We start from the raw sequence: 15213 nt of genomic DNA on the forward strand, positions 1-15213 counted from the left end.
AAAATTTTTCATTTGCTTAGATAAAAGGAGAATGTCCTCAAGCTCAACACACCAGGTTTATTAGAACATCTTGCAGTTCACAACTCGATAAAGATGGAAAAATTTGCATACAAATATTAACTATCAGGTTCGAATACCTAAATCAATCTGTGCCGATGATACCGTATTAACAAGTTCAGAATTGGCAAGCCAAAACCTACCCCAGTGGGGTGATTCATTACTTATCAATTTGGTGCACTGATGAACAGAATAAATAAGTTGTGATGTTAAACATCAGATAAAACAAGATACTAGGGAACTTAAACCTCTGAGGAGAACCTTCCATCCTTCCATCTCGGCCTCTTGTTCGTCGACCTGATGAAAAGCAAAAGGCTTTGGCACTGCTTGCTTCTAAAATCTGAAGTGCCATGGTTATCTTCCAACAAGTTCAAAGATACTGATGATTGAAAACTCTTCAAGAACAGTGAAATGAGCAAATCCGATCTCCATTTACCTCTACTTTCACGATAACATGACACTGACCTTTCTAGCAAAGTCATCCTCATCATCCAACTCCTCTTCATTGCCTGGGAATGCGTTCTCATCATTGTTTGCTTTAAAATCCCCTGATTCATAATCGAAGCCCCCATCTCTCTGACAATAATTCTCCAGTTCTTCCTCTTCCACATTTTCCAAACCCATACCATCTTCAGTTTCAACAGCATCAGCTTTGGTTGAAGACTGGATATCATCATATGTTAGTTCCCCATCTTCTGTAGTGATCACACCATCAACCGCTCCAACATCTTGTTCTTTGTGGCTACCAATTGTATGATCGCCCTCCCTTCCGGCTTCAACTGGATGAACTGATTGCAGACTTAAAATCACTGCAGAAACAGATTCATTGATAGCAGATTCTCCACCACCTTGATTGTTATCATATTGACTGGTAGAAATTTCATTGTCTGCATATGCCATCTCTCTTTTCCTCTTCAGGATGGAACTCAATGGCCTTGGACCTTCAAACAATGGTGAATTATCCAATTCCTGAAGCCCCTCAACTTTTCCAGGTTTAGCTTTAATCAGCTTGGTATTAACATTGGTACTTATGATTAATTGCTCTTGAGAACTATCATTAATCTTTGCACCTTTCAGCTCTGCAAGAGATTTTGGACCAGCAAAATCTATAGAATTTGCATCAACTCTTCTAGATGGCCTGTTTCCAATACTCCTGCTATCTTTACCAAATTCCTCAGTTGGTTGCTGTCTGATTCTTTCAGGATGCCTCACTTGGGAGTTTAGTCGCCTTACTGGTGACAATCTGCCTTGAAGTCCCCTGCCTCTCTCTTTCTCCAAGAGCAAATTGCTCGCCCTATCAGTTAAAGATCTCCTAGGGAATGCTATTCTACCTTGAAGACGAGTGCTCAAGGAATTTTTAGGAGGAAATTGCCTTCGATCTCGGAAATGATGACCATAATCTCTCTCCTGAACATTGTCCTCCTTCCTTCGAGAGTGATCACCATGACCATCACGACTATCGGTAGATCTTGAACCATTAAGCCTTCTTTGTTTGAGTAACTGATGGCGTAAATCCGAGCCATCCATCTCATCAAGTTTTGCCTCTCTGTCAAGCACCACTCTTCCATGTGATGGTGGTTTGTCCAAAAACCTCTCAGAAGTCTTTGGTTCCCAGCCATGCCTTCCACGGGTCTGCTCATAGTTGTCATACTTTGCTCTATCATTGCTTCGATCCCTTCCAGTCTTGGTTATAAGTTCATAATCGCTGTGGTGGTAGTCATAATCATCTTCAGGTTCCAAGTTCTGACCACCATGAGCTGACGTCATTCTGAAGTCATCTTCATTGTGAAAGTAATCAGGATCTTTAATATCATCTTCCACAAGTACATCAAAGCCAGGGGAATATTCCCTCAAGAACTCATCAGTATCCCTTCCGTTCTCGGGTTGCTCATTTGTAGCCTGTATCTGGTGACTCCATGGTTTGCTCAGAGTATGACCACAGCTAGTGGTAATAACATTCTGTGGCGCTGCAGGAGGCTCATCATCCAGTGGACAAAATGGCAATCTTTTATTTTCAGATAATTCAGCATTAGGAGCATTCTCCGCTTTGGTAACAAGCTTTGTGGTAGCAGATGGCATTTCAATTTGCATGTTAACGATCGTCTTTGGGTTATCAAGATTGAGTTCAGTGACATTCTGTTGCATGGTAGCATTCTGCAGTCTATCCTTCTTACTGGTTTGTGGTGGTTCAGGAAGAAGTTTAGAAGCCTTTGCAGCCTGGTGCGAAACAAGAGCGACAGATGCCTGCGGCCCATGCAAGTAGGGACACCTTTCACCTTTCAAACACTGACCCCATTGGAAATAGTGGCATGGAACACTTTGTTTATTGATATTGTTAGAAAGAGAATGTGCGGGTGGGGCTCTTGTTAGTGGTGCAGTTTGAGGAGGTGGAACTGATCCTGAAGGAGGCATCGGTTTTGCAAACAGGGAATCGAGTGGCTGTATAACAAACAACAGCAATGAGCACCACATGAAAAATGCTAGTACATGTAAAAACAGAGTAAAGCACAGAGAATACAGGCAATCAGTGGACGTGCACTCTAATTCATAATATGAAGCTATTCATTTGTACTTAATAATCACCGTTCCGAGAGATGAAAGGAGAAGCTCAGAACTTTCAGGCAACTTACTTGATTTATCAGCATGGATTTTCCTATACACAATACAACTCATGACATACTCAAAGATTTCTCAATGTGCATCCCTAATCCTCTAAACTCCTTCCTTCCCTTAATTTATGGCAACATCTGGTTGGGAGATGTTGGGAGATATGACATCCACGGGCATGCTTAGTTCTAGCATATCCCAACTCATTTAGATGTCAAAAACAAATAATCAACAGCCAGATTTTCTCAGAAAATTCCATCTATACTGGTGTGGATGGCAGGCAGGCCTATATTTCTTGGATTCAATAGAATCCTTACACAAGTTGAAAGGAAGCAATCAACAAGTGATTATTTCAACATCAACATAATCTAAAGGGCTCTCACAAAGCATGCGATATACTACAAAGATATGAACTGTAGAACGAACGTACCGGATGGCGGAATGAACATTTTGTATTGAGGCAGTTACCATTTAACCAATACCAGCAATCCCTGGGATTAATCCTGGCACCTTCACTGTGACGATACTCACAATCACTCCCCTGAATCATCAAAAGCACTCTTATGTTTCAGTTTGAGATATGATTCTGAAAGTAATTGCAAAGTGGACATATATCAAAGTACAGAAAAAAATGAGCAACAAAAATTATCTATTACTTTCTAGAAAAACATGAGTTCAACATATAAAATGGAGATATGGAGTCCACAGCTTACGAGATCAGACCCTGTACCAGGGTTAGAATGAGCATACGGCATCTAACTCAGTGATTTAAAAAGCGTTAGGCGCCAAGGTCCAAAAACGCCCAAGGCGCTAGGCGCTCGCTCAGGCGCTCGCCCGAGCGAAGCGAGACGCTAAAATATAAAAATATATAATATAATTAATAAATATAATTATTTAAAATTTTGAATAAAAATATGCTATTTTAAATAAAAATTCTAGTCGCGAGCAGAGGGAAGGCTCGCGGGAGGCGCGAGCAGCTGGGAGGGCTTACGGGAGGCGCGAGCAGGGAGTCGCGAGCAGAGGGAAGGCTCGCGGGAGGGCTCGTGGGAGGCGCGAGCAGCGGGAGGGCTCGCGGGAGTCGCGAGCAGCGGGAGGGCTTGCGGGAGGCACGAGCAGCGGGAGGCGCGAGCAGCGGCAGCGGGAGCAGGAGCGACGAGCAGCGAGATCGGGAGCGGCAGCGGGTTAGGGTTGGGTAAGGGTTATATCGGTTTAGTTGGTTCGATTGAACCAACTAACAACCGAACCAGGACCGAACCAGACCTAAAATCCTGGTTCGGTCACTTGGTTTACCTAGGCGCTCGCCCGAAGCGCCCAGCGCCTGTTTGAAGCGCGCCGCCTGGGACATTAGCGAGGTGCTCGGGCCTCGCCTCGCCTCGCCCGAGCGCCTAGGCGAGCGCCCAAGCGCCTCTTTCAATCACTGATCTAACTATAATGATAAGTAAGCAAACGCCATTCTGTATTTAGGTTTCACTGAGTGAGCAGTTTTTTTAACCTCCTAGAAAGAAGAAAAGAAATAGTTCCTGTAGTACCAAGAAAAACCTAAAAACTTCTGAACTCTACACGAGTCAAAGTACATGAAAGAGGAAGTCAAAATGTGAGAAACACATAACCATTAGTTAAAAAAATGGATGGATCAGATATAAGATTCCATAAATCTGTCATGTTGCGTTTCAACAGTGTTGAATAAATTTAACAAGTCAACTTAAAGACATGTCTGCAGTCCACAAGTACCAGGAAACTAAAATCTTCTTAACTTTAATAAATGATCACACCATTATCTTGAATGGTAACCTGCTTCAACACAAGAGAAACAGCAGAATGTAGCAGAGTTTGGCCCAGCATCTAACTCGACAACAACCAAAATTGACCACAGCATCTAGCACTATAGGGTCCTTTGCTGATCTTAGTATTGAAATCATGTTGATGGCCACAAGAAACAAGAGTGTCTTATTGAGAAATGTAACAACCAATGATGAATACTTTCATGCTGATTGGCTCATGAATGTTGCTATCAAAGAGGATCACTCACATGCCCAGTAAACACTGATCAAGTCAATCCTTAATTAAAAAAAATTGATTTCTTATGCCCTCAAAAGCAACCCAATTGCTTCATTGCAAAAACAAAAACTGACCACTCATGTGGCTTAAATGCACTAATCGAATAATTCCCTGAAAGGGTAAATGGTCATCACCTGCCCTCAAAAATGGATCACATCACTGCTCAAAAGAATGATTGATCACTTACCACAAAAGCACCAACACAATCACTCCCCAGAAATAATGACCAATAACTAACGCATCCCGAAAGCACTGATCAATTAGTCAAAATGACCAATCAAACATATATTTCAAATTAAACATTTAACATTTAGTGATAACAGTTGTTCAGTTTCTTTTTTGGTAAAAACTCTTGTCATGGTAGTTCCAACACAGGAGTTTGATTGACCTCCCAGACAGGACCGTAACTATGAAAACCATTTGGTTTATCAATGTACAATTTTCTCCTTCCATATCAAAAATTTATATTTAGCAATCAGAAACCCAAAGAAAAATGTCCATAACTAATCCAATAATATAGAAATTTGAATTCTGTTGTATTCAGTTATATCTTCTGCATATATATATATATATATATATATATATATATATATATATATATATATATATATATATATATATATATATCAGTGATTTAAAAAATGCTAGGCATCAAAAGAGGCTAAGATCTGAAAAATGCCTAAGGCACTAGGCACTCACCCGAGCGAAGCGATACGCTCTAAAATATTAAAATATAAAATATATAAAATATAATTAATAAATAAAAATTAACTGTGCTAAAATCTAAATATGGACGATTTTATGATAACAATAGTTAACAATCTACTGTTAACAATATTTGATCTACTGTTAACAATAGTTAGAGGGGAGAAAAAAGTCATTGACGATGGAAAGTGGGGAAGGAGAGGGTGACGATGACAGAGGAACTTTCGGACGACGACAATTGCGACGGAGGTAGTTGCGGATGACAGCAACAACAGTTGAAAAAGCTTCGGACGACAGCAGCAACGATGAAGGAAAATGTGAACGACAACAGTAGAGACTAAGAAAGCTTCGGATGGTGACAGCGATGACGGTGGAAGCTGTGGATGGTGACATCATGGGTGGAGGAGGCTTCAGATGTATCCGTAGGTGGTAGAAGGAGCTACAGTCCTCTCTCTCGACGGTGGAAGAAGCTGCACACGGAAGCAGCAGCGATGGAGGCAACTGCACATGAAAGCTAGACCTTCGGATCCGTCTATCAGCGACAGAGGAAGCGTCGGTCCTGTGCGTTAGCGGCAGAGGAAGCGATGATGGCGAAGAAGCGACTACGCACAAAGTAGGGTTTATGGCTTGGGGTCGTGCAAGGGGGCGAGGTTTACGTGTGCAGGTTTAGAAACATTATATAGTTTAGTTAGTTCAATTGAACCACCTAAGCTATTGTTCAATCGAACGCTTTATTTCAATCGGGCGCTCGCCCAAGGCATCCGTAGGTGGTAGAAGGAGCTACAGTCCTCTCTCTCGACGGTGGAAGAAGCTGCACACGGAAGCAGCAGCGATGGAGGGAACTGCACATGAAAGCTAGACCTTCGGATCCGTCTATCAGCGACATAGGAAGCGTCGGTCCTGTGCGTTAGCGGCAGAGGAAGCGATGATGGCGAAGAAGCGACTACGCACAAAGTAGGGTTTATGGCTTGGGGTCGTGCAAGGGGTCGAGGTTTACGTGTGCAGGTTTAGAAACATTATATAGTTTAGTTAGTTCAATTGAACCACCTAAGCTATTGTTCAATCGAACGCTTTATTTCAATCGGGCGCTCGCCCAAGGCACTCGGCGCTTGGTTCAAACGAGCACCCAGGCGACGCTTCATTAAAGCGCACCGCCTGGTCAAGGCTTGAGGTGCTCGGACATTGCCTCGCCTCACCTGAGTGCCTAAGCGAGCGACCGAGCGCTAATTTAAACCCCCGATATATATACATACATATATATATATATACATATACATATACATATAAATACATATACATATACATATACATATATATACATATATCATATATATACATATACACACACACACATATATATATATATATCTTAAGCCTCTTAAGCTAAGATAATGATTATAAAAAAGTGTGACACTTGCTATCATGACAATAACAAGAAAAAGAATGCAAATGATGAGATTTCTTTTAGAGAATCATAGCTATCATCTCTATTAATGTAGGGGGAATGAAGACCGACAATAAATCAACTTCAGGATCAACAAAGTAAAATCGTGAACAAACTAGGCTCGATCAACTATGTTACGACAATTGCTTTAAATAAATAAGAAATCCCATCAAGAAAAGCCAAATAACCAACATACTCAACCCAACTAGGTTAGTTACTAATAAATTAAAACCAGAAACAATAAAGCAACCAACAGGCTAATGTAAATTCAATATGAAACATTAAACAATCAATGTTCTTGAAAGTGCAAATAAAAAACCTCATAAAAATCGTGACCAAACTAGGCTCGATCAACTGTGTTACGATAAATGCTTTGAAATAAATAAGAAATCCCATCAAGAAAAGCCAAATAACCAACATATTCAACTCAACTAGGTTAGTTACTAATAAATTAATACCAGAAACAGTAAACCAACCAACAGGCTAACATAAATTCAATATGAAACATTAAACAGCCAATGTTCTTGAAAGTGCACATAAGAAACCTCATAAAAATCATGAACAAACTAGGCTCGATCAACTGTGTTACGACAATTGCTTTAAAATAAATAAGAAATCCCATCAAGAAAAGCCAAATAACCAACATACTCAACCCAGCTAGGTTAGTTACTAATAAATTAATACCAGAAACAATAAAGCAACCAACAGGCTAATGTAAATTCAATATGAAACATTAAACAGTCAATGTTCTTGAAAGTGCACACAACAAACCTCATAAAAATCGTGAACAAACTAGGCTCAATCAACTGTGTTATGATAATTACTTTAAAATAAATAATAAATCCCATCAAGAAAAGCCAAATAACCAACATACTCAACCCAACTAGGTTAGTTACTAATAAATTAATACCAGAAACAATAAAGCAACCAACAGGCTAATGTAAATTCAATATGATGTTGGACCCTGCTGACTGAAATTCGATCTTCTGTATTGTCATATCATATTTCTTGAAAGTGCACATAAAAACCGGATTTACTAGACTAAATATTATCTTGCAAAGTGACCCACACATCACAAACAGTCAGTGTTCTCCTACGTAGTATATCCCCTTTTATTGGGTGACTGGTGCTTCCTGCACCAAGCAATTACTACACCTAAGATGTAATCACGGGACCTTTCTGATCTGCATATAAGAATACAGTGATTGTTTAGATGCAACCTCAGCAGCCATTGGCAAGAAACCCTGCATGGAACATATTCAACATATACAACTTCTCCAAGCTAAAAACGTTGAGAGAAGGCTGCCAAATAAATTGTCTATAATTAAAACCTGCCGCAGGGACATGCATAACAAACCAGTCGAGACTTATCTTCCCCAAACTCAAATTTCATGCTTTCCATCAAGTGAAAGTTTCAAGATTCTAAAACAGCTACCACCATATGACACTCAAATTTCATGCTTTCCATCAAGGGAAAGTTTCAAGATTCTAAAACAGCTGCCACCATATGACCTCAAAATAACCAGAAACAAAATACCATTAGCAACAAAACCCTAACTTTTAGCAACCACTACCAGCTTCATGTTCTCACACCACCAAGCAACTTTTGGGTTCCACCAAGAAGGGAACAGCATTTATAGGAAACTCAAACAAGGATATACACCTCACAAGCGAAAGCGAAAAGATTTCAGCTTTACCTCCAATTAAGAGCTAAAATCAAGATTTAAGAAAAAAAAACAACACGAGGAGAAAAGCCACCTTCTTGCAGGTCAATGGGGACGCCAAAAAATAGACACAGTCCGTGTTCCTCTTCATCGCCTCTTCCTCCGCCGTCACAGGCCGGATCGCTTCTCGCCCGCCGCCAGATTCCATCACCTAACCCCTCAAATGCCTTGCGCAACAAGCGATTCAACCCCAACCGATCCCAAACTCGTCGTAGATCGAAAAGGCGAGGTAAAAAGCGACGAATCTGTAGCTTAGGGCACGGAAAGAGAGAAATATCGACCTGAGGAGCGGATCGGGGCGTGATTCACAATGCGGGAAGAGAAATCGGGCAAACCCGACGAGAGGAGTCCGCGATTTCAATTCACAGACGAGAAATCATTCGCCCCACGGTTTCGTCTTAGGATTTGTAGGACGAAAAGCGAAACCTTTCGCCCTCGCTCGCTTCGCGAGAGAGAAGAGAAGCCCTTCGTTCGCCTCGCCCTTTCTCTCGTTATACAATACCAATTCATCTCACTCTCCAGAGCTTAATAAACTATCTGAATTTACCAAAACAATACCCAGCATGTAAAATATTACGAAAAAACCCACTAGCGTGGGAAGAGGGCGTGGCATTCCGTAATTAGTAGGAGAATCGACGGCTTGTTTCCCGAAGGGTTGCAATTACGCCGGGGCGTCCTCTCTCGACCGTCGGATCCAACTGGAATCTGACATCAAGATCAGGCCGAGTCAGATCGGTCGGGTTACGAGCTCTGCAGGTCACGTGACTGATGTTGTCGGGTTGCGATTTGTGGACCCGGGTAAATCCGAATCCGAATAGAATTCGTTCTAACAGGTTAATACTGTATCCTTTAGGTGATGTTTTGGGCATGACATAAACTAGCAATAACGGGCATGAGATTTACCTTCATAAATAGATCATCAAATGAAAGTAATTCACAGTATACTGAATATAAATGCATTCTAGTTTTAATCCAAATCCAAATTTTATGTTATTATAAAAAATATAAGGAACTTTTAAATTATTTATCATCCTAACAGTAAACAAAAAAAAATCCTAAATTAGTTTTTAAATTTTTTTCTTCAATCAAAAGAAATAAAATTTTCAATAAAATTCTTTCACACAATTAAAATTATTTATACTTAAAGAATTTTCAAAATTACATGTCAGTAACTAAGAAATATTTGAGATCCTCTCAATATGATTGCTGATTAAACAAATTTCAAGAATTTCTTTCTATATATATATATATATATATATATATATATATCCACTAGGAAACATGGTCATAATTCTTTTCTACAGCATGAGTGTTCTGATATTGTTGCCAGTTTCTACTCTGCCTCAAAGCAGCAAAAAGGTAAAAAAAAGAACTAATAGACAGATTACAACCAATTAATGGAGAATATGGTGATATAAACCCTCAAGAAGAACACACCAGTCATCTTTATCCAGGTGGTGTATCATCAGTGCAGTGAGGTTGTGGAAGAAGACTTGATGTGGAGTATAACCATCAGAAATTTTCTACATCCACTTTGTGTTCTTTGATGGATGAGATGTAGGTTTTGAATGGGTCAATGAAGATGAACATGATGGTGAAGTTCCTTAAGAACTCAACTGGGCTTCTTATTTCATGAAGTTTTACTTCCGGTAAACAAGTAAGCACACAGTTAAGCCTGTCTCATATCTGTGTTTTCAGTTTACCAGATGCTTACCAAGTGTTCTAAACAACTCTCTACTTTCTGATTTTTTTTCATATGAAGATAATTGAGATGCATCTGTGGTGATAATTAGGTTGTTGACTATTACACACCTAATTCAGCAAAGTTAAGATCCTAGGTTTACAAAAGCAGAGATTAGCAAGTATATTCATAACACTTGTTCTACCAAATTGATCTTTATGCTTTCGCCTCATTATATTTTGTTGGTTTTCTTCTGCTGCAAATATTGCCCTTTTCACCGGTAAAATGCTACAACTACTTGACATACAACCAATGCTTGTGCTCATTACATGAACCAAACTAAAAAGGCTAACAGTGGCCTTACATTAGTATGATTTTAGTAGAAGCAGAACGTAAATGATCAAGTCTATCATTAGAAAGCCTTACAGTCAAAATTTTACCTGGCATATATATGCAGCAAAACTACTGGAATTTTGATTTATGACCTATGTTGCATGTTGTGAATACATGTCATCTCAGAATTAAGCATCTTAATATAAGAAACATACTTTATATTTAACGTAGCAAACATAAGATTACCACAGGTCTTATTCCCAGTTACTGAGGGAACATACTGATCCAAGTAAAGCAAAAGTCAAAACAAGCTTTGTAGATATAATTAAGATTTCATGGTTTTCCTACAACTCGTGGTGACATCCTTTCTATGTAGAAGAAAGAAAATAACAAGAAAAGAAAAAGAAAGGAAGCCTGAGCATTGAGGGTTTGTATAGATTATAAACATCTAATTGTTCATATATTAAGTGTTAATCTGACCCACTTACAGGAGACGCTGGATCTCTAGTTCATTTGGCACATTCGGGAGGAGCAGAAACAAAGCATCAGTTTGCATATCGCAATGTTGCCTCACTTTGTCAATTGGCCATTTGAACAGATCTCTTCAAGCCATGAAACTAGTTGATTGGTTGATGGTCTCAGTTTAGGAGATTCACTTACACAAAGGCATGCAAGTTCAAGCATCCTCAATATCTGGCTGTTGTCATCCTTATCATATATACAAGGATCAAAAACCTCAGCCTCCCGTCTCTCTTTCTTCATCTGAAGCACCCATGATACCACATCCCTGCTGCCTTTTGGTTTGCACATATCGACAGGCCTCCTACTGGTAAGTAGTTCCAAGAGTACAATGCCAAAACTATATACATCACCCTTAAAAGTAGCACCAGGAGATTGTCCATACTCCGGAGGGATGTAACCTAAAGTTCCAACTAACTCTGTTGTCACATGGGTCTCAGAAGGCGAAATGAGTCTAGCAAGCCCAAAATCTGCCAAATGAGCTTCAAATTCTTCATCTAAAAGGATATTACTCGATTTGATATCACGGTGAAGTATATGAGGCTCACAAGACTCATGCAAATATGCTAATCCCCTTGCTGCTCCTAGAGCAATCTGAAGCCTTTTTCCCCAGTCCAGCATCAAGCTTCCTTCAAGTTTCTCATGAAGCCAGTAGTCCAAGCTTCCATTCTCCATGTATGAGTAGATTAACAGTCTATCATTGCCGAACTTGCAACATCCTTGCAGTGAAACCAGATTCCTATGCTGGGCTCTAGAAAGAGTTTCTACCTCAGCTTGAAATTCCCTTTCTACCTGAAAAAAATCACCAGAAAGCCGCTTGATCGCTATGTTCCTTCCATCAGGCAGCGTAGCTTTGTAGACCAGACCATATCCTCCACAACCAACAATAAAAGCCTGATTAAAATTGTTGGTGGACTTCAATATGTCATCAATGTTTAGCTCCTTGCTATCCTTGTGAAACAAAAGAACTATACTGCAACCAGCTGCATCTGAGCTTTCATCTGCATGTGCAACCACCTTTGGATTGTCTTCGTGTTTTCCAGAATGCCGTCCTAATATAATCCAGTAGACAACACCAAGAAGAAAACTTGCCCCGATTCCAATTCCAACTGCCATGCTTATTCTGGCAGCTCTTTTATGTGTTTTGACTCTTGATGGTAGAAGATCTTTGGATTTGCAAGGTAACAAGTGAATGCCACAAAGCTCGGAGTTGCCTTCAAAGTCAGAACTTGAGAAGGTTGAAAATTGGCCTCCAGTTGGGACTTGTCCAACTAAATTGTTATATGCCACATCAAATTTTGACAAGAAACTAAGATTGGTGAGAGAGGAAGGTATTGCTCCTGTGAGATTATTGTGTGACAAATCCAAGATTTCTAAGCTTGTCATGCCCGACAGCTCTGCCGGTATGTTTCCCGAAAGATTATTCCAGCTCAAGTCCAACACATGGAGAACTACAAGGTTCCTGAATCCTGGCAAAATCTGCCCAACAAGCATATTATCACCCAGAATCAGTGATGGGGGGAAGCTGCTGACCTGATTATACTGCAAGCCCTTTCTACTTGAATTTCTCTTGATGAAGAATGGGAAGTTCTCCATTGAGCTAACTTGCAGTGACTTACTGCCAGACATAAGGCTCTTCATTTGTGTCAAGCTATTAGGAAGCTGTCCACTGAGGGAATTATTTGATAGATCCAAGTAAAAGAGATTGTCAAGGTTCCCAAGCCACATTGGGATTGATCCAGATAAGCGGTTCCATGAGATATCCAATACCTTTAATCGGGTCAAGTTTGCCAACCATGATGGAATGGAACCTGTAAGAGCACAGTTTGCAATGACAAGTAACTCCATCTTCTCGAAACCTTGAATTCCATCAACTGGCATCATTTCACCACCATGGAAGTTCCTTGTCAAGACCAAACTAGTAAGTTTCGGGCAATACTGCAGGATTTGCAAGGCTGATGTTATGTTAGAGAAGTGGTTACCAGTGAGAGACAGATCAGAAAGTGAAGTGAAGTTCTTGAAGCTGTGGGGGATTTCTCCAGTAAGATTGTTTTTGGCAAGATTTAAAGTATTGAGTTGCACACATTGGAGAAGCATGTCAGGGATGGGGCCAGAAAAAGAATTTGAACCAAGATCGAGGGTGCTTAATTTGGGCATTGCAGTGCAATTGAGATTGATTTCACCACTAAGGGAGTTGTTGTTCAGATTCAGCACTCTGAGCGATGACAATTTCGACAAGGAAGAAGGTAAATTACCTACAAGTTTATTGGACTGAGCAGAGAAAGACTCGAGCTTTGCGAGGCTACCAAACACATCTGGGATGAACCCAGAGAATCTATTAAGGGATAGATCGATCTCGACAAGGTTGGAAAGATTACTCATGTTTTTGCTGAGATCGCTGGAGAACTGGTTCCCCTGGAGGAATAACTGCGTCATGGATGTCATGTCGAACAAAGCATCAGGCAAGTCTCCACTGAGGTCGTTCATGTTGAGCCAGAGCTCGGTGAGGGAGCTGCAGTTCTTGAGACCTCTGGGAAGGTCGCCGTAGAACCTGTTCTCCGAGAAGCGGAGAATTCTTATCTTGGCCGAGGAATTGCAGATGCCGGCATCAATCGGGCCGTAGAAATCGTTGGAAGTGAGGTCGAAGGATGTCAGATTGCTGGAACCTACGAGGATCGGGTGGCTGCCAGTGAATTGATTGTAAGAGATGTTGAACACTTGAATCGCCGGAAGGTTCAGATTCGATGGAATCACTCCTTTGAGCTGGTTCGTGCTGAGATTGATTAACTCCAACAGAGGTAATCGGAGCAGCTGCGGGGGAACCACTCCTTGCAGAAAATTCACAGAAAGGTCGAGCCTTTTCAGCTGATCCAATCCGGCCAATGAATCAGAGATCGAGCCTCTCAAGCTCTTTCTGCTGAGATCCAATCCGACCACCCTCCTGCCGTTGATTGTCGGAGGACCACAGGACACTCCAGGCCAGTCGCAGCAACCGGAGTAAGAGCCATTTAGAACCCACCCCAGATCGAGCTCATTCGCGAAGCCCAGCAACGCGTTGAGATCCTTGGACTCGCAAGTCTGGTTCTGAGAAAAAGCCAGTCGAGCTCGAATCAAGAAGGAGAACAAGAAGAAGCAGCATGCGCGCACCGAGAGCAGCGCCCAGAAGCCTCCCCTGTGTGTCATCAAAATCGAGTCTTTTACGCGGGGAAATAGGGTGACTAGGGCAAAGGAGGGTCTTCTCATGCGGAAGCGCCCATCAATGATAGCGAGAGCCCCTTCCCTTCTTTGGTAGCTTTCGAGATTGCAGCATCGATGGATGTATACACCTACCAAACAAGAACAAATCAGACTAGGAGGAGGAGGAGGAGGAGGAGGGCGGAATGGTGGAGATATGAGACTTCGAAGGTTCCACAGGAGTACAGCAGAAGGGAGACAAAACTGAAAGGACGAGGATCCAATGCGATAGAAAGAGACGCAGAGAGAGAGAGAGAGAGAGAGAGAGTTCGGTTTCGACACCGCTTTGTTCTGCTAGCTTTCTCTTCTTATTGCATGTGCCGTTTTCCTTCTTCCCCGTTGTCTCTGATTGAACGCTGCTACGGAGTCATTGGACCAACACAACATTATGGAGATTAAGTATCCGAAGGGTAGCAAAACTTCCTCCTTTTTATTTTTGTCATCGACGGCATTTAACACCGCGTTACTCCTTGGGTTGATGACGCTTGGGACTGGAGGAATAAGGAAGCTTGAGAGAGAGGTTGACCAGGCGTAGGAAGCAAGAACCGTGGGGTAACCGGCGAATCCAGCGGCACGAGGCGAGGGAGGCAGGTCTAAGGTCAGAATTGGGCCGACACGCCGAGATATGTCTCGTACCCTTCTCCTCTCCCAAAAGCGACTGTTGGCTCCGTGGCGAACGCAAATAATGCTCGATTAACCGTAATTTTGCTGGTATTTTCTCGATCTGGTCTACTCTCTTGAAGCTTAATTCGAGTCTGTTTGAACATCTACTTCACTACCAGCCTAAAACGCTCAGAGTAAAAGAAGGAAGTATTAATGGAACATCATCAACCCCTCTGCTTTCGTTGGGA

The 15213-nt window shown here is 41.4% G+C and overlaps 2 protein-coding genes across 2 annotated transcripts; both read right to left on the reverse strand.

Annotated features, from left to right (window-relative positions):
* Window positions 1-37: 37 nt before the first annotated feature.
* On the reverse strand, window positions 38-9085 carry LOC135616660 (zinc finger CCCH domain-containing protein 32-like). Its single transcript, XM_065116086.1, has 4 exons — window positions 8931-9085; window positions 8630-8840; window positions 3095-3205; window positions 38-2496 (listed from the first exon to the last, which is right to left on the reverse strand). The coding sequence occupies exons 2-4, from the start codon at window positions 8741-8743 to the stop codon at window positions 502-504; spliced, it is 2220 nt and encodes a 739-aa protein (XP_064972158.1). The 5' UTR covers window positions 8744-8840; window positions 8931-9085; the 3' UTR covers window positions 38-501.
* A 1814-nt stretch (window positions 9086-10899) lies between these two features.
* Window positions 10900-14761, reverse strand: LOC135616661 (phytosulfokine receptor 1-like). The gene is made up of 2 exons (XM_065116088.1): window positions 14645-14761; window positions 10900-14454 (listed from the first exon to the last, which is right to left on the reverse strand). Exon 2 carries the CDS (start codon window positions 14369-14371, stop codon window positions 11180-11182), a length of 3192 nt encoding a protein of 1063 aa, XP_064972160.1. The 5' UTR covers window positions 14372-14454; window positions 14645-14761; the 3' UTR covers window positions 10900-11179.
* Between the last annotated feature and the right edge of the window lie 452 nt (window positions 14762-15213).

The sequence above is a fragment of the Musa acuminata genome, chromosome BXJ2-7 (assembly GCF_036884655.1).
Source record: "Musa acuminata AAA Group cultivar baxijiao chromosome BXJ2-7, Cavendish_Baxijiao_AAA, whole genome shotgun sequence".
Taxonomy (NCBI): Eukaryota; Viridiplantae; Streptophyta; class Magnoliopsida; order Zingiberales; family Musaceae; genus Musa; species Musa acuminata.